The 21,358-nt window shown below is 40.0% G+C and overlaps 1 protein-coding gene across 6 annotated transcripts; it reads right to left on the reverse strand.

Annotated features, from left to right (window-relative positions):
• Positions 1-228: 228 nt before the first annotated feature.
• On the reverse strand, positions 229-20,302 carry ANKRD46 (ankyrin repeat domain 46). Of its 6 annotated transcripts, none has more exons than XM_030445794.1 (5): positions 20,030-20,302; positions 17,343-17,457; positions 8,558-8,900; positions 7,165-7,323; positions 656-2,873 (listed from the first exon to the last, which is right to left on the reverse strand). In XM_030445794.1, the coding sequence occupies exons 3-5, from the start codon at positions 8,866-8,868 to the stop codon at positions 2,657-2,659; spliced, it is 687 nt and encodes a 228-aa protein (XP_030301654.1). In that variant the 5' UTR covers positions 8,869-8,900; positions 17,343-17,457; positions 20,030-20,302; the 3' UTR covers positions 656-2,656. The 6 variants fall into 6 exon arrangements, with proteins under 6 accessions (XP_030301653.1, XP_030301654.1, XP_030301655.1 ...); XM_030445795.1 differs by lacking the exon at positions 20,030-20,302 and adding an exon at positions 19,582-19,687; XM_030445797.1 differs by lacking the exon at positions 20,030-20,302 and adding an exon at positions 19,624-19,640.
• Between the last annotated feature and the right edge of the window lie 1,056 nt (positions 20,303-21,358).

Here is a 21,358-nt window from a genome sequence, read left to right on the forward strand (position 1 = left end):
ATGCTGAAACAGTGAAACTCCTCATGACCACAGCTTCAAGAGGAAGAAGGCTAAAGCCCTCTTTCTATTCCTATAAAATTGCATTCCATGAAATCCAATGTACAGGGGGCAAATTCATTCTCTAGAATCAACCTTTGAATAGAGTCATTAATGTTTATAGATATATATTGAAAGGCACAGCTGTCCTTTTTCAATAACAGAAGTATATACAGAATGAACTCCTCTTTTAGTCATATGTTTATAACATCCATATTTCAAAGAGTAGCAGTCATTACACAGTAGTTTAAACAGTGCTTGGGATTTTTTTGAGTTGAAAAAGTGATGTATGTTAATTTGGAACATGCATGATTTTTGGATGGAACTTGCACGATTTTTCAGACCTTTTCAATCTGCTGTTCCTGAAATGCTTGTGTTATACCCCTGCAGAGCAAAGTAGGAAAGGCTATTTAAGGCTCAAACTTGTTTTTCTTGGTTATGTTTTCTACTCCCTTATAGGTAATCTTAAATCCCAAGGGGCCTCTAGATAGCATGTTCCATACCTGAAATCTTAGATAAGAGAAAAAGACAGACAGATAGATAGTAACAGTGATTCAGTAACAATACTGAAAATAAACCAAGCAAATCTTCAGCAACTTCATTTATTCCAAACTATGGTTTCCTTTTCTAAGGGAAGGAACCTCCCCACTTCTGAGATTGCTCATTATCAATGCACAACAAAAAACTCAGCATAATGGGGTAGCATCATTACTGCTGCACTAATGTAATAATCAAACAAAACATATTTACTACATATATTTATTTGTGGCATTCACCCATACTGAGAATACAGTTACAAATTATTACAGTTACACACTGAAAGACAATCTGATTATTCAAGATACAGAGTATTATTAATAGAAATGTACTTATTTAGAAAAGTAAATGTAATTTAAGTATAGTATGACTTTTTATTTCTCTGTTAATGAACAGATTATACAAGAATTGAAATATTCAGAAGAGGAGTATGTGCTGTTTGGTTTAGGTTTCTTTAAGAGGTTTTCTTTTCTGCTGCATTGGTGGCTACTAGAAAAGTATCATTTCATTAACCTCTAACTTAGGAAATGAGAACAAGAATTATTCAGATACAGTTTAAAAATGGGGCCCAGCTCAGTGAAGCCCATGTCACACATCAAAAGGAACACAACAACTCTCTTCACTCAAACCCATAAACAGGAAAGAAAAGCACACACAGTAGCACAACAGAGATGTAGGTGCTGTGGTTTGAGGGGGTATTGGAGGTTACTTCTATCAATATTTATTGCAGTTATAATTTTATAACTGGCTAATGTTATTTAGCAACACTTCAAGGGTGGCTAGGAAAAAAATTGATTCATGAGGTTTGCAGAATTAATTTTGTTTGGGATTTTCAAAGCACTGACAACAAAGATAATCAGATGTCTGATCAGCAGGGAGGGAGAGAAGCTGCTCTCTTTGAAACCCTCCAGCTTACTATGTAACACCTTCCTAGCCTTCATAAAAGAGTATTTTAACTGATTCATATCCCTAGGTTATTTACAAACACAGCATTTCACAGCTAAGTGCAGAATGGATCAAGATTTCATTTCATACAATGCTCCTAACATTAACATTTAAAATACTTTTATTCTGCATACTTAGAAAATAATTCATAAGCCTGTAAGTGCTGTCTGAAACCAAAATGGAAAACAATTCTAGAAAGGGATTCTATTCAATCAAGTCTTCTCCACAAACGTGAAAACAAAGCAATTATAGGGTTCTGTCTGGTCCTTGTGGGAGGAAGTTATCCTTCAGGACAGATTTCACAAAGACAATGGACTTACAGAATTATTATATACAGAGGAGAACACCTCAATCACTTTCTACCACCCTCACAAAGAAAGGTTTGCTTAGTAACATTTCAACAAAAAGGCAAAAATTTTCAGCCCAAGGCTGAAACAACTTTATTCCCAAAGCACAACAAACAGCTTTGCTCTACAAAATTTACTTCAGGCAGGAATTAGCATCAAATTCATCTGATGGAGAAACACTGCATTATCCTAATAAATAAAAGAGTGACCTATGCATTGAAGGCATAATAAAATTTAAACAATTCCTCATTCCTTTTATAAACTAGCAGATATGAAACTACAGGGAGGCACTAAAAGAACTACAAAGTTGCAGCTTATTACTGCCTATATCAGAATGCATTATTATGTTACTCAGATTCCCTGTGGAGGAAATTTAAAATAATAATTTTCTTTCAATTGAAGAACACACACAGAAAAATGCAACAATACATTTACCTCTCCTCACAGGGAAAATTAATCAAATTTGGCTCTATACTAAGATACATTTTTCATGGCCACAAATTTAATACTCATTATGAAAGGCCTTCTCTATTCATAATGCTCTATCAACAGAGAGGATTATCTTCACATCTTGCTTGCAAGTCAAGATAAGCCAGAGGTAGCTTAGGAATGCTTCTGAATTTAGTGTGTTACTTGAAATGAATTAATTACTGTTTCCAAGAGTTTAATAATAAGTACAAAAGGCAAACAGTATATACAGCTGCCACTGTCTGCACCAACCAAATAATTCCAAGAAGCTCAAAATAAGATTAGAGCAGGGAAAAAGCAGAGTGCACTACTTTGCTTTTGATTCAGTGCACCAGTTCAGGCTGGTTTTCTACGAAAGGAAGCACCCCACTAACATAGTATGCAATTCCCAGTGACAGAAGAGCAATGACAATAATCAGGAGCAGCACTCTCCAGAAGCCCAGGTCTTCCACAAACTCTTGCCATGTCGTTCGGAAACTGGAAAGAACTCCTTCACCTTGCTGTAGGTTTGGATTAAGGAGGGAATGGCTTTCCATTGCACTACAAAGGATTAAAGTTAAAAATACATCAGAGCAGAAGAATGCACCTTTAAGTATGACACTAATCCTACTAAGAGCAACCCAAACATTCTAAATTAAAAACTAAAGCCACCTGCAGATTTATAGCATTGCCTCTGCTAAATCAAGACAAAGCAGATCAGGAGAAGACTCCTAACTCTAAAATTAAGTTGGTTGAAAGGATGTTTTGTTAACCTGTGTAAAGAGAATGATATCTGTAACTGTACAACTGCATTGAGTTTCCAGGCTTGTCACAGAGAAGCCTTCAAAAGTCAGTCCCCATAATTCCTACTAAATGTGGCTTAGTAAAAATTAATGAAGCATAAACTAAAGCTTCAAGGGGCAAAGCTTTTGCTACTAAAACAACAAATTATTATTAAAAAATAAAATTACAATATTAAAAATTTAACCAATATAATTCAGATTCTGAACACTGTAGTGATCTTTACTAACCTTCTGCATGCCTTTGTTATAAACAGAGACCTCTTCTCTAGCATAAAAAACATCACAGAAAACAAGAAGTTTGGATAAGAACAAGTTCAGAAACTTTCTAATCTACAAGAACTTGGCATTGCTGTATTTTATGCCATAAAGCATTCAGCAGCTGCTTTGATGTTTTTTTTGATATTCCATTACCATTCCATTTGGTCCCTTTAAATTGTCAGTCTGTACAGTCAGGGACTGGAACTCTCATTTTAAAATGAGAAAGAAATATAAAATTACAATGATGCAGCCACCTTGACAATGAAACAACTTCAGAAAAAATGTAAGTTTATTGAAATCGTGGCTTCCTGTATCACTCCCCCAATTCTGCTGGTTTCACAATGGGTTTATTAAAGTTTCTCTGTTGGTGTATGAAATCCCTGACAAAGAATGGGAAAACTTTCTCATCCCTTGAAATCACTTCTGTAAAATTTTAGCCATCTGCACAGTCCTGCAGCTTCTCACTTGAGTACAATTACATGCACAGGTGCTCACAGCATCAGGCTTCAACAAGCACAGAAAGGAAATGATGAAACCAACTACATACACAATGATGTACATAGCAGAAGGGAAGCAGCAAAAAGAAATTTTTTTTTATTCCCTTATAAATGCTTTCAGTTACCATATTCCTAGATATCTTTTATAGCAATAATAGAATAAAACATTTCAGTGAAAAGTAATTTCCAACTCTAAAACTAATTGCAGAAATGTTATTGTTCTTGGTGACAATAATAAACTGACGAATGATTGTTATAAGAAAATGGTCTCATTTATGAATCTCTCTTTTAAGTTGACATGACAGAAAAACTTCTCACTATTCCTATGGTATTTTTTCTTAGGAAGTACAGCCACTGAAGAATAATTAGCCTCAACTCCCATAGTTTGATGAAGTATTGCAGGAATTGCCTATGAAACAGCTTGGGGTGGTTTTTTTTTCTTTTTTAAATATTTACCATGCTGTAAAGCTACATTTGCTTGCCCACATCTACAGCATTTGGTCATCTTCCTTGCTTATTAGGACTTCCCAAGCAAAACAAAGGGTTTACTAACAGACAGCCATTGGTGTAGAACAGAACTACTCCTTTAGTACAACCTAGTTAATACATAACCCCAGAGAGGGTAAGCAAAAGTGCAATGCAATTTAAACTGAGAAGATCACATCCTGGCCCATTGAGTAGAAAAGGGTACATAGAAAACATTTTGCTATTTTACATGACAACCCAATTAAAATAAATTTTATTAACGATTTTTTTTGTTGTTGTTATTATTAATTACACCTGCTTAAGAAATGGGAAAGCAGCAATGCATCCTGCAGAAGAGTTTGTGCCACATTGCCCAGACAGATGTCCACTTCCACTTATAAAACACGCTGTGGAAGTTCACATTTGGCTGCGTGTTTGGGCACAGCCCCTGCTCATGGTGGGGCTGCAGCGAGGGACACAGATCTCATCTGTGCTGAGAGAGGGACAGAGCAAGCTCTGCTGCTCTCCTGACAGTACAGTGTCCTCCTCACTGGGAGGAATGCAAAGAGAAAATAACTTGGAGCCAGGAGCACAGCTTTGGCCCCTGCTCCCAGAGCAGCAGCAAGTGTACGTAATAAGGGGCAGAAAACTGAAGTCAGAGACTGTTTTTAGAAAAGAGCAACCACTATTTCTCCATAGGTTCATGCATAATGGAAGAGAGTCAGGGCAGAGAAGGAAAGGGACAGGAGATATAATCTAAGTGACTCTAAAATGTGAAAATAATACTAAGAGGGTGGAATGAAACTGTGGAGGTCTGAAAAGCCAGCTCTTACAGAGACATTATTTATTTACAAAGCAAACAGCATATAAGCTCACTTTCTTTTGCTGCTGTGGGCACCAGTTACTTGTTATTTTAAAAATAATGTATTTCAGACATTTTAAACACCTTCACAAACAAGCTGGATAGTGTATTGTTTATGTCTCTGTGCCTTTCCCCAAGGAGAGTTGCTGACTTCCTTGCCAAAGCAAACAATATAACATTTATGAAGGTCAAATGACAGAAAGGAAGCTATGATAATTAAGGGGGCACTATCCAGCCAAAAAGCAGAATTTAAGTGGGGCTGAGCTTTTGGCCCATATGTTCAAACAAAACCAACATAGGTGCACTTCTATGTGACAAGCAACTTTCAATAACATTTGTTTAGGTCATATGGACAAATTCTATTAATTTATACCCACATAATTTTGAGGGTAACATTAAATTTTCAGGGCTTAAAACAAATTCTCTGATGAGTGAGGTCACCTGATGTGTAAAACAGAACTTCCAATCCGTTCACTGGGAATATTCTGCATGATTTCTGTAATTTTGTTTGTTTCACCTTTTCTGTTTACCCAGCTTAGATAACAATTCCATCTACACAGTTTGATGTTCATTTACAGTGAAGGCTTTCGTGCAAACTGAACAAGAATTATATGGCAAAACTCCCTGGTTCTGATGATACAATATCCCAGAAGTAACTCATTGTCATTATTAGACAATTTTAAAAGTTACAAATTGCAATAAATTCAGTATAAGAGCAAGTATTCCAAACAACATTGATACCATGTTTCCAACTGAAAACAAAACAAAACAAAACAATGCTGGAAAGGTCTCTTGCATTATTAATCACAGTCTCATGTTCTGTCATGTTTACTGGAAATACAGTGGTTTCTGCAAGAGAATTACCCTCCTTTCAAATTTGCAAGGCTTCTTGCCTCATCTAAATCCTACAAAGCAGCTCTCATGGACACTCATTGCAAAAAACCAATTAGTTTTAAACCAAAATTTATTTGTGGTTTATCTGTATCCTTTGGCTCTTGTGCTACCATCAGCTTTTGTCTTAAACAGTTATTTCACGTTGTTCAAAACCAGTATTTCTTGTCAGCAACCACACACCTCTCAGTCCTCACTCTGCCAGGCTAAAGTGAGTTCTGCTTGCTTCCTTTTGCATGGAGACACTGTTCCCTGGAGAGCACTTTAATGGTTCTCCATATTTCTTAAATGATAAATTCAGCTTTTTTCAGTGGGGCTGAACGGCTTTAAAAAATGTACTACACAGCAGGCATCACCATTGCTTTCTACAAAGGCACTGACAGTTTTCTGCATGTAGTGGGAATACTTGGTTTCCCATGTTAAAGGACTTCATTGCCTTTTTCAGGGTAAGCTTCAACTCCTGGAACAGACTAACACGTCAAGTCTTTTCTCCAGAAAAAGGACTTTATTAGTAACTTCCTTTCCTTGAAATCGTCAGCAATTTTTCCTGAAATATTAATTTTTTTTCTTTAATTATCCCTTTAGCTATCATGAAATTCTTATTCTATTCTTCATCTTTTTCAGGACTACCACCAATGCAAATTTCATATTTTACACAATATAAAATTCTGAACTTAAGGTTCCCCTATTCCTTCTTCGCATAGAAAACCATTTTATTGAAAGGATGGATTGAAGGAAAGGTTAGTCTGATATACTGGTATTTTGCACTTCACCTCAATTTCTCCTCAGCCTCAGATAAGTGGTAAAATATTTATTTTTGGGGAATCTGTAATGTAAAATTATTATTTTTTAAAATTTCCACCATAAAATTAAAATCTCAAAGAGGAATTTCTTTTTTTCTTAGATTTGAGATGTTTAAAGAGATTTTTCCAAAATACAAATTTGATTTTCATTTGGTCTGATAATACCAGGTCAAGTACAAGATCACCTGTTTTGAGGAACAATCAAGTTAACCACAACAATCTAAAGGCCACAAACATTATTTCTCCTATTAATTATTTCTCATTTATAAATACCTTTCACTTTCAGCAGTTTGCATTGTTTCCAGCTTTGAGTGAGCTCCTCTGTTAAATCCTTTCACCTCTTGCTCCTCTAAAGATTCCAGCAATCTAATCACATCTTTATTCACACCCCTTCGTTTTGCAAGAACAAGTGGTGTTGCACCTTGGTGGTTGCTAAAATAAGCCCACAAAAAGACAGGAGAAGAAAAGAAACTTTTAATACAGAAGTTTTGTAACAACACAACTCAGCATAGCACACTGCAATTTAATTAAGTCCATAAAAATAATTTCTGTCATATCAGACAAACCTTTACAAGTTATAGCATAACTGACAATAAAAGAAAATCAGTGTACTTGGGTTTGAAACTGCACTCCTCTTCTCCCTCTAAATAAAATCAAAATTCTTAGTACTCAAACCTATTTGTAATCTCTAGGTGTTATGAAAAACAAACAAAACAAAACAGTAGATTTATGGCAATGTACAAGATTAAATTTAATTTCAAGAAGGAATTGTGCAATCTAGTTCCTCGTAGGGAAATGAAACAAAGTACAAATGGTCCCCCTGTTACCATTAAAATGGGATCAGAGCTGCCCTCAGAGTAGGGATTTTCCCCAGAGCTATTTGAAATGAGAGAAAAAAAGATCCAGCCCACAATCCATACTGAATCTGGTGTGCCAGTAACTAGTTTTGCTAAGTTGAAAACATTAATGAGGGACAGGTGAAAAAGAGACAGATGTAAAAACTCAGAAGTTTTGAAGTTAGCACTGTTTTTTGCAGGTTCTGTATATGCAGAGAGCTCCACAAACAAAATAATTCAGCTGCTGCACTGAAACAGCAAGTTATTTGGCAGTTTGAGAGCTGGCATCTGAGCACTGGCATCTCACAGCTGCTGGAAGCCAGAAGGAAAGAATATACAATATTTAAAAGAAGGGCTGAGTCACAGACTTTGAGGGAGGGGGAAAACACTGAAAGGGAGCATTGTTACCAAAGGAGTATGGGAATTAACTGACACACACATATACTGTATTTTCTTTGTCTTATAAAGTACAGCAATTAAAACAACAGAACTCTGGTGGAAAAAAAATCTTTTAAAGTAGGCAATGTCATTTTTTTCTTTGGTGCCTATCACCCACACATGGCTGGCTGGCCAAACCAGGATAGCAATGTCACCAGTGAGGCAGAATTAGATACAGAGGCTGCTACTTTTATTTGCTTTACTTGTTGCAGACTAGAAGTGGCCCCCTGTTGTTTTTCTGCCTTATTTTGTGTTTTTATTAAGCGATATCTTAAAATAGTCGAATTGCACCAAATACAGGATTTCAGCAACAGATTTATATAAAAGGCTCTGGTGACAGAAGATTAATATATTATAAAATACGTACTGTAAAAAAAACCCAACTAACTTACCAAATATCAATTTTAAGTCCATTAGAAACTAGGAACTGGATGGTATCCACATGCCCACACAGGTGAAGGGCTGTGTTACCTTGGTAATCAGTGGCCAGTAGGTCAGCACCAAACTTATGCAAGAGCTGACAGATGTCTACATTTCCTCTGGCTGCAGCAAGGTGAAGGCCAGTTCTGCCTCGGCTGTCACGGATATTTGGGTCAAACCCACTCTCTAACAGTCGTTTGGAATAGTTAAAATCTCCATCAATGCAAGCCTGCAGGAGTGGCACGTTTGTCTGGGAAGAGTCGTTTACAAAAACGTAGGACATTGCTTTGATTCTCTCTGGAGTAGGTGACAAATCTGCAAGTACAAGTGGGAAGAAATGATGGTAAAACCAGGCAAATAAACACAATGCAAGCACTCAGAAGACTACTCAGATTTAAAAAAAAAAAAAAAAGAATGCAAACTAGCTTATAAACCAACTCTGAAATCTTCCTGTCCTACATACTAACTTTGTGTGAAGCATTCCCTTCTGGTATTATGGAAACAGCTCCTTTTAGCCTGACTCCCACCTCTAGAAACAGCAGCTAAAATTAGTTATTACAGAAAAATAATAAGATCAATACAAGTACAAGACAGGTGATTAATTTTCACCTAGCAAGAGACCATGTGTAGCAGTTTTGATACTAAAGGGTAAAACACTGTAAATGAGAATGGAAAGGGAGAAAAATCACATTTCATGAACTGGGGAACTACAGACAACAGTTTACAGATACAGATACTGACTGAAATTCTTTCTAGCTATAAGCAAGGATACTGCAGGGGGATTTCCACCATCTGAATCTGAACTTTGAAGCATGAATTCCAGTCAGTTGCTGAAAATGCTTGATTACTATAAATACCAATGCCTTCATTCTGAAATAAATGTATTTTTCAGTACTCTTTGAAGAAAGATATTTTTACAGTACCACAGATACACAAAGAAGAATAGCAATACAGCCTACAGAAATCTGAGTGCATTATGAGAAACTGCCCGCCTGTAAGTGAAAACTGGAAGTGGATACAAGGTGGACAAAGGTAAAATTAAGTATGGAGCTACTGTGGGTTCAATTAGCACACCCCTATGCAGAGAAGCACAAAAGTAGTTTCTCTGGCTTGGTATGAAATAAAGGTTTAAGTCCTTTTTTGTATCAGGACCTGAAAGGGAAAAATAGATGTTGTTTCACCATGGATTTCTTGACATGGGCTATTTCAGAAACTATGAATTAAGTTTTGCAGAATGTTTTAAGGATGAGTCAAAGAATGAGGTTATGATGACAATGTGCTTAGGGGACACAGAAAAAACCTACCTGAAAACAATAAAGAATGACTATGCAAGAAGACAGTAAAATGTGCATGAGGCAATGATGAGCTGAAACAAAATCACCTAGGAGACTGGACAGCAATACTGCACTGCCTCAGAGAGGAAGCAAAAAGAAAAAAAAAATCATGTAAACCAGTAAAAATCCTTAGAAGAAATCTCAGTACAAACATGACACAAGTTCAAGTGGCAGGAAGGAAAAGTGATTTTACTTGATAAGCTTTGAATAGAAACTGAAACAAAACTTCACTGGAAACAGTTCCCTTCACTTGCTCAGGGCTTGTATTTTGGACTCACAATGTAGCAGTGCTCTGATTAACTATCTGAACCTCTTCTTAAGGCTGCTGTATGCAGATTTAAATTTTCTCATCTATATAAGGCATCCTTCCACACAATTGCTCTCAATCAGCCAGGAGCATGGAAACATGGCCAGCAGCCAAAGAATTAGAATTAGATTTAAAACCTCTCCTTTTTCTTGAGGGTTTATGATGTCTACACTTTATATCTCTTACCCCATGTTTTAGATCAAATTCAAGATCAAATACCTACAAAATTGATTTTAAAATGTTTACACACAGGTCTGATTAACACAGCTGTAGCATTTCAGGCTGATGAGGTGAATGAAACATATTTAAACTTTGCTAGTTTGTAATTCCTATGTGGACGAATCCTGCTACATGTATCAACACTGTCTAGTTTCCCAGTGCAGGAATGAAACTTGTTTTTTTCTTTCTTGGACACAGAAGAAAAAGAGATAGGAACAACTTCTATGCGCTGGTATCTGTACAGGGAATTATTTTAAGCAGAATACATTCCCCTAGGCTGCAAAAATGTTTTTAAGCATGTCATGGTACATCACTGGCTCAAGCTCTCCTTCCCACAATCCTACCCCATAGCAAAAGGCCAGTTCACTCATGCAATGTGAAACATTTCATGCAAGACTGGTGTCATTTAGAACACTACCAGCCTTCTTATAACCCTACACAAAAAGAAATATACAATGTACTGACTCGGGTTTCCACTGACTGTATTAAAAAAGCCCTTGATGTTGCAAAGGTAGGAATCTCAGCTGGCAGCATTTCCACTTTTCTTACCCACTTCCCACCCAAATCATAAATTATATGAGAATGCTTTTTCAACTCTGCTAGTCCAGCCTTTGCTCAGAAAAATACTGGGCCTGGTTTCTGTACAATGTGACTGTGACCTTTACATTCTGCACTAGTTTCCCTAAAGAAAGATCATAAATCATTTAAAAACCTCCAATTATCAGCCACAGTAACAGCATATCAACAGCACAAAACCCAACTTGTACTTGATAAAACGATGGTGGTTTGCTTGTAAAATAATATTTGAGTGTTTAAACCTGTTTAATAAAACAAGGCCTAACATAAATAAAAATGAGAATATTACACTGGAAGAGAGGAATGCTATTTGAGAAACAGTATGGCATCCTCTGTTATATCTAAGCTAATGTTTACATTTTCATTCCAGACGTGCATGTTTGGTAAAGCATTAAAGAATTCCCCCTCACTTTACATACAACTCTGATGAAACATTAGCTAATAATGAAAAAAAAAAACAAACCAAAAACAAACCAAACCTGCACAACCCTTACTGCCCTGTCTTCTCAGAAAAGGAAGCACAAAGATTAGCAGTTATCAAAAGGTGTAACTGGAAGTAATTCTGATCCAGAATTTATTATCACTAGAATCTTTTAGAATGGATCACTAAAGTAAAGCCCTAGTATGTTGCAATAAGAAAGAAAAGAAAGAAAAAAAACCCACAACAAACCAACAAATTCTTCTTCCAGCACTTGAAGATTGTGGACTAAAAAAATACACTCACCAAAAAAAAAAAAAAATAAAAATCTAGACCATCTAGTTTGACTTATCTACTTATCTTTGTGATTAAAATAATTTTTTCTACAAACACAATTCAATTTCACATATGGCTATCTAACCTATGCCAGATACAAGCTGCCTAAAAAGCTGCACTATGCACCATCTCTAAAATGCCAGTCCCCAAACTATACATTCTTGCCTCAAATTTAACACAATTTAGCAAAATTTCCTGTCTAACAAAGCTCAGAAAAAAAATTACAATAGTCAAATTAGATCATTTTGAATAAACAAACTATGGTTACATTCCTGTCCACAGTATGTATCAAAAATCTTCTTGCTGTAATGAATATCTAATGCAGTGGATTTAGAAACTAAAATGTAAAGCATTAGCCATTGTCTTTAAATTGCTTCTGAAAGGTGAATCAGATGCACCTGAACCTGTCTAAAAGCTGGTACACCTGCCACCAAGCACTAATGTTACAGGCACAAATTAGGACAAATGGACTTGCATTAGTGACAAGACACAAAAGGATTTCAACATGAGCATTCTGAATCTCTCTATGTATTGCTACAACTGGAGCTAGATAAATCTAATTTAGTTCTGTGACTGCTTCTAAAAATACATTGCTATCTACTGAAAAGCTATCTTTTAAATTATACTTTTGTTAAAAAAAATTAAAAAGTCTTTGTGTTAACAACTTGGTATTTGATAGAAAATTAGTTTTGTGAAAAAAAGGGAAATTCAAAGACATCTTTTCAAGCAAGAAGGATTCCAATTAAAAAGGCATAAGAAGACATTTTTCCTACATTTATACAACATGGATATAGCCTAAGTATGTAATAATACATGGCTTACATAAACAATGTATTATTAAGAATTTTAGAAATTATGCTGTAAGTCACTTCTTCAGTGATGCATGTGGGCTAATACAGGGTAAGAAAATCTAATTGAACTACTCTGCTTTCAAAAGGGATGTTTATATTAAGTGATTCTGTAAGAGTAACTTATTTATTAGAAGCCCATTGCTTCCCACTGTACTGTGCACACTGGTAACTCAGCTGATCTGCTGTACACGTTCACACCTGCAGAAGGCAGGAGGGATGTTGATTAACTCAGGCCATTGAACTAGATGCAAATTCTGTTTTAAACTAGTCCTAAATTTGCACATTTACTTGGTATGTTTTCTTGCACACTTGTATTTATGTGAGAGTTCCTAAAGAGTCATTTAACAGAATAAATGTTGTTTACTGAAAAATCACATGATCAATTGTCACTTCTGTTCAGTAAAGAATCTCATTATCTATGTCAAGTTTTATTAAAACCTTTCATCTTTCAGTCAAACTGGAACAGCTTTATTGCTCCACTAACACAGATCTGCTGCTGAAAGCAGCATCTCAGAATCAGGACAGTATGATCTCTGTTTTACACACCTCTGCATTTGGGCAGCATTTTCCATTCCTAAATTTCAGTTATTTTTTCAGCAGTTCCTGGATTCAAGGTATCACAGCAGATTCATAAGACCTACCTCTCCTTTCATGTCTCTAGCTAGATACCTGGATAAGTGTTAATACAAGAATATCATTCATGCCACTCATTTTGAGTCACTCCCATTCCCTTCTGCAGACATGAGACATATATTTCTCTGATGTCATCCTGTAAGTAGGAACTTTGCTGTGCTGCATATACACAGAACCCTGCACACAGAGGCTACAAAGTGCTTTATGAAAACATTAGAATAACTATTGCTGCTTTTTAATGGATTAACCATAGTATTGAGAAACGGGGAGCTTTGCTCATCATCGTACAGGTTGTCAACATTACAAAGTAGGTAAGGTCTCAAATGCGAATGCAAGCTTGCAGAATGCTCCCCATTATGTACACAAAATAAGGAGATACTTCTTTTAATAGAAGTATCTTTTAAAAGCTTTCTTGACAAGCAGATTTATAAACATTTTATACTTGCTACATTTATGTGGTAATTCAGTAGCACTATGTTTTTCAGTGCACTTAACTTATATCAAATATACATTCAAGTATTTTTGAACCTTGCTCATTCTTCATCTTTAGAAAAAGAACTACTTAGGAAGACGGGCAACTAAAGATTTTTTCAAATCATCTGTAACTTCAGTTCCTGCAACTGGCTAAGGTAAATCAGTAAAAAGCTGAAGTACTTCCCTGATCATTATGGCTAGTTTGAATACATCTGCTGTTGTAGAAAGCTGTTGCATCACTTATATCAGTCATAATTATCAACCTCTTCCCAAACCTTTACTCTAATTCCTTCCTTGTTTCTCCTGAAACATGTAGCGTGCTAATGTTACGTTGGTTAAGAAAAGCTTAAAGGTCATTGCATGTTGTTTTGTTGTTTAACAGACTCGAGAGAATTCGTTCCGCTCCTAACGAAGTGTTTGTGTTTAAATTTGCTGCAGACCTTGAAAAAGTCTCCCGGAAAAGCAGCCAGCACCGAGCTCGGAGCCGGGCTGGGTGAGGCGGGGCTGGCCCGGAGCTGCCGAGCCGGCACCGCGCTGGTCCCTGGCTGAGCGCTGCCACCGCCTGGGCGCGGCAGGTCCTGGCCCACCCGCACTCCCCAACAACGCTTCTCCGGGAGTTCTGGGTGGTTCCTATTGTCCTGAGAGGGAAATGCAAGGCCTGAAAATAAGATTTTTATACAACCTGATAAAAAAAAAAAAAAAAACAAGAATTCAGAAAGCCAAGCTGCTATTCCCTTGTGGTGTAACAGCACCTATAAACAGCAATCTTGTCTCAGCTCTGACCCCACGTTAGTGAAATAAGGACTTCACTATGTGGCTTGGGTTCTGAAGATAAAGGTATTTCTTTTAAAAAGCAGGCATTTACATCTGTTTCTTAAAAAACCCTGAAAATTAAACTCAAAACACCTGCCAGACCTCACACACAAGAAGCCCAGTCCTTATCCTGATAACGTGTAAGATCACAAGTGGAACTAACTGGTGGGACTGAGGTGGGTAAATCTACAGGCTCCACCAACAACTGACATCTGGAAAGAATCAGGGAGGCCAAATTTAAGCTGCAGGTGTGCACAGAGGATGGAAACAACCAAAACAATGGAAAATGGTTGGAAAGATGTGAAACGGATTTGAAACTGTAATTACATGACTTGATGGCGAGGAGGTAGCTCCGCTGATGTTTACCTGTGTATCAGTGGATTGTGCTGAGCCTAGAAACAAAAGTTATCACTTGTACAGGGAAAACTTCCACCTCCAGGTAACTCAGTAAATGCCAGTAACTTATCCATAAAAGAGCTGATACTCAAGGTGGAAGATGGCATTCAGACAATGAACAGCAATACCACAGAGGGTGTTTGAGGTGAACCATGGATTAAAACAGCAGCATGAGGAGAATCTTTGGTTTGTTCTTCCCAGTAGTATTTACTATCTGGCTTACCTTTTCGAGCACTGTGGTTACATTTTTGTGGAACCACATTGCATCTACAAAATACCACTCATTACTGAGAGCCCAGTACTTCATATGGAAGACAGGGTTCTTTTCACACTACCTGAATCACTCTGCCTTCACTGAACTCACATGCCTCTACATTATCCAGTTACTCAGACTTACAGTACCCTTATGCAGCAGTTGACCTTATCTTTATGTTATCAACAAGCACTACCACTTGGCTGCTCACTGCCTTTTTTTGGCTGTTCATGGAAATGCTAACAGTTTGGAATTTGGAGCTGAACCCTGCAGGACTAAAATTTTTGCACTAAAATGACTGCTTATAAGTTCACAAAGAAATGATGTTCCGGATCCAGCTCACTCTGCTTTCCACAGTGGCAATCAGAGACCATTCCTCAGAAAAGTACATGAGCCTGGCCCTTCTCTCACCCTCTGTAACCTTCTTCAGGTGCAGAGATCAGAAGAACTACACACACTACTCCAGCTGTGGGTGCATCAAGCTGGAGCTGCAAAATGGTGCCTTCTATCTCCTCCTCAGTAGTTTCCTGAGGACAGTCACCATTTTCATTGCTTTCTGGCTGCCATGGCACACTGGTGACATGAGGTTTTCAGGAAATGGCCATATGGTGACTCCAGGAGATTTTTCTGGAGTGGAGGCTGCCCGTAGTGAGTTCAGCACCATGTAAACATGGTTTATATTATTCTACTCAAAACATCATCTTACCTTTGTGTACAGTTATGATAATTTGCCACCTTTCTACCTTACATTTTTTTGAAATTAATTTTTGCCCTCTTTTTAATTTTTCAACATTTCTGCATGTAAAAATCTCTTCTGTGCTATAAGCATGTAGTTGCCTCGACAGCCTTCTGGTACTGTGAAAACCCAAGCAGACTGTATAAATCACATCACCAGCACCTACAATCCTTTTAATAAAGTAAACTTTATTAAAAGGTGATGAGCCTTAGATATAGAGAACCTCTAAAAAGGTATCCAGACTCAGACAGAACTGGTCCCTAGCATATTAACACACAGAAAAGACAGGCATGTGCTTCTCTGCACAAAAAAACATGAGTGTGAGGACAGATAACCATTCTACACTACCCACAAGCATCCCATACACCAGAAGCCTTCCCTGAAATGTGCTGCTGCCCTTTCCCTGTCACCATCCATTACTGCTGATCTGACACTATAAGAGGTCCTAAGCATCCTGGAGAATACAGCCCCATCAATTAACATGAGAAGATTTATACCTTTAAGTTTATGTTATAAAATGCAACTGATGTAGCTGAATTACTTGGATGTGAGGAATTTGCTAAGTGACAAAATTGGCATTTAAGCATCTCTGTTCCACTTAGTCAATTGAATTTTTGTGCATAGAGTAAAAGAAAGAAATGCAACCTAGAAAAGTGGGGCTGATACATGAACTAAAGCCAGAAGCTAAGTTGTGTAACTTTACATATGGCTTCAGTGAGGCACTTTTATTACTTACTTAGTAACTTCCATTTTTAAATAGTAACCAATCTGAACCACAACCAATCTGAACATTTCACTGTGCTCCTGACTTGGTGACAACAGAATCTCAGTCAACACCACTGCTTGAAGTTTGGTGGAACAGGCCCATGCACACAAGACAGGCCTATCAGCCTGTCATCTACACCATCTACTGTTCTCTACAGAAAGCTGAAGGCACCATGAACTCCAGACAGTGTGTATAAACCAACACCCTCTGAAATATTTTATGTGCTTATGAACTGACCCATCAGGAAGTGGAACATCCACAACTGATATCATGAGGGAGGCACCCAACTAACAAAAGATCAAAAGAAAAGAGAAACAGCCCTCAAAATTTCAGAGTACCAAAATCCCAAGAGCTGCTGGTAGTTCACTCCTTGGGTGACCAGGTCCTGGGCTGCAGATTAAGACTTCAAGGGCACATATATCCAGAAATTAACTGCACAAGCATATGAGGTGTGATAAGACAATCAAGTTTAAGGCATCACTTCACTTGCTGATGAGGTAACTCTAAATGAAGGATACCAAAACCTGCTGAGAGAAAACCTACCAAAGAGTGCAGATTAGAATAGATTTTTAGTCCCCTCTTGCAAAGACCAAGTAACAGTCTTCTAGTAAGAATGCACATACTACACTCCAGCCTTTGACTCACCTCAGCTTACTCTCCAGACCTTCTCTTCAACTCAAAAAAAACCCATCAGCAACTGCAATCTTCTGATTGTTACCAAACCTAGTATTCACACTGCAAACACTATTATATTTTTTTTCTAAAAAACAAATTAAAGAAGTTATGGTTAATAATCTATTTTACAAACAGATAAAGAACATATCTCAAGTCTACACTAAGCTTAGTCCCCTGCTCCAGCAAGCAAAAGCATTACTTCTACAAACCAGTCACATTCCATCTAAAAACCATCATGTTTTGGCTGCTCCTGAACCTAAGTGCTCTCTAACTGTTAGAAATGTTCATATATTATAATATTATAATATTATAATCCATATTAAATTATTCATGCATCAACATTCTTTAGCTCATTTAATTCCTTTCACGGTTTTCACGGTTTAAAAAAAAAGCAATAAAAGCTTTTATTCTGCATAACTAAAAAAGCCAAACGCTTCTTCAACAGACTTAATTTCTCTACCTGTCCCAGGCACATCTTCCTGCATCTGCTCACATTTCACCTGAGAATGATAAACATTATACAAAGTATTCTAGAGCTTTCCTTGTGGATAGTAGTTAACTTCTTTCCCAGGATCATCACAGGTTGGCATTCACTCTTTCCACAGTTGTGTATCTTGTAACTACCTAACACATATTTTGTATTGCTTTTCAACTGGTAAGAATTTCTTCTGCAAATCTCATGCTTGTAAGTCTGCAACTGCAAACCCTTGCTCCTTAAATTGTTGTACTTATTTCATTCTCTAGTTCTCAGGATCACCCAACCATTTCTGTGCAGTACTGTAACCCTCTTCTATAGTGGCAATGCCTCCCAATTCTTTAACACTACCAAATTAAAATTGTAAAGTTTTAATCACTGTGTTCACATATTTAATAAATATTTAAGAATTTGGCCTCAAGACAGATCTTCAAAGAACTAATTTTATCATCTTTTATGCTCAGATTTGGATTTTGCTTTCAATATTACTCACCATAATTTGTCTCTAGTTACTTCCCCATCCTCTTTACAATTCTGGTGCTATCTGGAATTGTATTGTGCTTTTTGGCTGATACAATTTCTTTTGTATCAGCTGATCAACAACTTTAGTGCTATCTAGAAAAATGAGAACTGTTCTATGTCCCTTAAAACAGTAATTACTTTGATAAAGTCAGTTCTGCGGACAAAAAAGCTCCTCTGACAAAAATATGTACTGCCTTTTAGTTTCAGTTATCTCCATAGAATTGTAGAATGGTTTGAATTTGAAGAACCTTAAAGATCATTTAGTTCAGACCCCCGTGCCACAAGCAGGCACAACTCTCTCTAGACCAAATTGCTCAAGGTCCCATCCAACCTGGCCTTGAACATTCCCAGGGAGGGGCATCAACAACTTCCCTGGGCAACCTCTTACAGTGTCCCACTACCCCTACAGTTAAGAATTTTTTCCTAGTGTCTAACCTAATGCCGACACAAAGTTCCTCCCCAGCTTTCCTGAAGCCGCCCTTCAGGTACTGGAAGGCTGCTATAAAGTCTCCTCAGAGCCTTCCCTTCTCTGGGCTGAACAACCCCAACTCTCTCAGCCTGTCCTCACAGAAGATGTGCTCCTTTTCTCTGACCATCTTTAAAGCCCTTCTCTGATAGCTCCAACAGGCCAACGTCCTTCCTGTCCTGAGAGCTCCAGAACTGGACACAGCACTCAAGGCAGTGCTGTGAAAGCAAAGTAGAGGGAGAGAACAACCTGCCCCAACCTCCTGTCCATGCTTCTTTTGATGTAGCCCAGGACACGTTTGATTTTCTGGGTTGCAAGGGCAGACTGCAGGGTCATGTGGAGCCTTCCATCAGCCAACACTCTCAAGTCCTTTTCCTCAGGGCTGTTCTCAGTCCATTCTCTGCCTAACCTGTAAATGTGCTTGGGACTACCCTGACTCTGTTGCAGGACCTTGCCCGGGCCCACCTCTCGGGGTGCCTCTGGGTGGCCTCCCCGTCCACACCACACAGCTCGGTGTCACCTGCAACCTTGCTGAGGGTGCACTCAGCCCGGCTGTCCATCTTTGTTGTCCCGGCTGTCCATCTTTGTTGTTTTATACTAAAAAGTACCTTCTCCCCGGGGGCAGCGCCCTGCCCTGCCGGGCCCGCAGCCGCTTCCCTGTCCCCACGTCCCTCCCTCCCTGCCCCCCTGCCCGGGATCACGGCGGGCAGCCGCTCCCCCTCCTCTCCCACCAAACATCTTCCCACCGGCTGCGCTGCAGCTCGCCAGGCCCCGGGCCGGGCACTGACCAGGCCTCACGTCGCTTTTGTCGCCGGTTGCGGTGCCTGTCACCGCCGGGCCCTCCCCGAGCCGCCCTGCCCCGGCTCCCCGCTTCCCCGCCTCCCTTCCGCGGCGCCCTCGGGTCCGCTCCGGGTCGAGCCGCCGCACGCCCCGCCCGCTGGTCTGAGGACAGCGCTACGCCCGCTGCGGTCCGCTCCCCGCCGAGCGGCGGCCCCGGGCCGGGCTGTGCCGACGTTCCCTTCCCCACCCCGCCCAGGATGCTCCTCAATCCCCCTCTGCGACCCGGCGGGCCCGTTGAGCTCGACAGGGCCGGGACCCCCAGCGCGCACCGCCAAGCGGGCAGCGCCCTCCAGTCTCCTCTCCTCACAGACAGACCGACAGACACCGCCCTTTCCCCTGACACCGTCCCGGTACCTGACACCCGGCGGCACGGCGCGGCTCGGCGGGCAGCGGGCGCACGGGGTCCGTCGGCCGAAGGAGCGGGAGCGGGGGGCGGAGGCGCGGCGGAGAGGCAGCGCGCGCCCCCTGGCGGGCGGAGGCCGCCGCCGGGCCCGGGAGCTCCGGCTCAGGCTGAGGCCGCCGCTGGGAGGTAAGCTCCGGGCCGCGCCACCGCCTCCCGGCAAAGCGCTGACCCAGGGAGGAGGTGGTGCCGCGGTACCGGCCTCCCTCCGGCCCGGCGCTCTGCTGGGGTTAGGGTTAGGGCCGGCGAGGAGCGGCGAGGGGGCGGGCGTGAGCGGGGGAAGGAGGGCGGTGGCGGGAACGGGGCGCGCTGGGCTGCCGCCTCACCGAAGCCGGTGGGGTGAGGCGCAGCCTCCTTCGGTTCGACGCTGTTTACAATCCCGCTTGTGTGCTCCGAATGGGTTCCCCAGCTGGCGTGGGGACCGCAGCAGCGGGAATGAACTCCGCAAGGAGACAGGGCGGTGGCCACCACTTGCTGCCGGCGGCAACGGGGCTGCCGACCAACCCCCCCCCCTCCGTATCCCGGGACTGCACAGGGAGAGGGAGGCAGAGAGGGGAAAGACCGGGCTGGGGTGACAGCCACCGGGAGGCAGGAAAACACCAGCCCCGGGAGAAGAGGCTTTAATAAAGAGAGTGAGGTCACTAATCCATTTTAATAATCCTGAAAGTGTTAGCGGTTGACTGTTGTAGTTAAACAAAGGAAATGCCACGAAGTTGTCAAAACGCCGCCTTTCAGGGAGCCTTATTTCTGACACTGCTGTGTGCTCCTCCCCTGCAACACCACAAAATTAGGAAGCAAAAAAACCAAAAAACCCACAACGACAAAATCAGACTGTACAGAACCAATGATCTTTCCAAACGGGAAAAACGTTTAAAAAAAAAAAAAAAAAAAAAAAGTGGGAGCACAGCATTGCAAAGTTATTTGCCTTATCAAAAAAATGTCTCAATTTTTCATATCCTTCCCCTATTTTCACACTTGATCCTTCACAGAATAACAAAGGTTTGGGTTGCAAGAGACCCTAAACCTCATCTAGCTCCCACACCCCCTGCATGGGTAGGGACATGTCCTAGGTTCAGGTTCATGCAAGATCAGGTTGCTCGAAGTCCCATCCAACACTTCCAGGGAGGGGACAGCCACAACCTCCCCAGGCAACCTGTCCAGTGTTTCAAAGCCCCTTCTTCAGAAGCCTCGTATGGAGTATCTTGGCAATTGGGTTTTCTAACAGTAGCAAATGTGGTTAATGCTGTGCCTACCTCTATGCAGCTGCATCAGAGCCCTGCTTA

Source organism: Calypte anna, chromosome 2, assembly GCF_003957555.1.
Source record: "Calypte anna isolate BGI_N300 chromosome 2, bCalAnn1_v1.p, whole genome shotgun sequence".
NCBI lineage: Eukaryota > Metazoa > Chordata > Aves > Apodiformes > Trochilidae > Calypte > Calypte anna.

Excerpts from the sequence above, each read along its gene's own strand:
- ANKRD46 (XM_030445793.1), bottom strand. The coding sequence starts at position 8,868 with ATGTCCTACGTTTTTGTAAACGACTCTTCCCAGACAAACGTGCCACTC. Across the intron at positions 7,324-8,557 it reads GGACTTAAAATTGATATTTG|CAACCACCAAGGTGCAACAC; the intron begins GTAAGTTAGTTG and ends GGCTTATTTTAG. Across the intron at positions 2,874-7,164 it reads CAAACTGCTGAAAGTGAAAG|TGCAATGGAAAGCCATTCCC; the intron begins GTATTTATAAAT and ends AATCCTTTGTAG.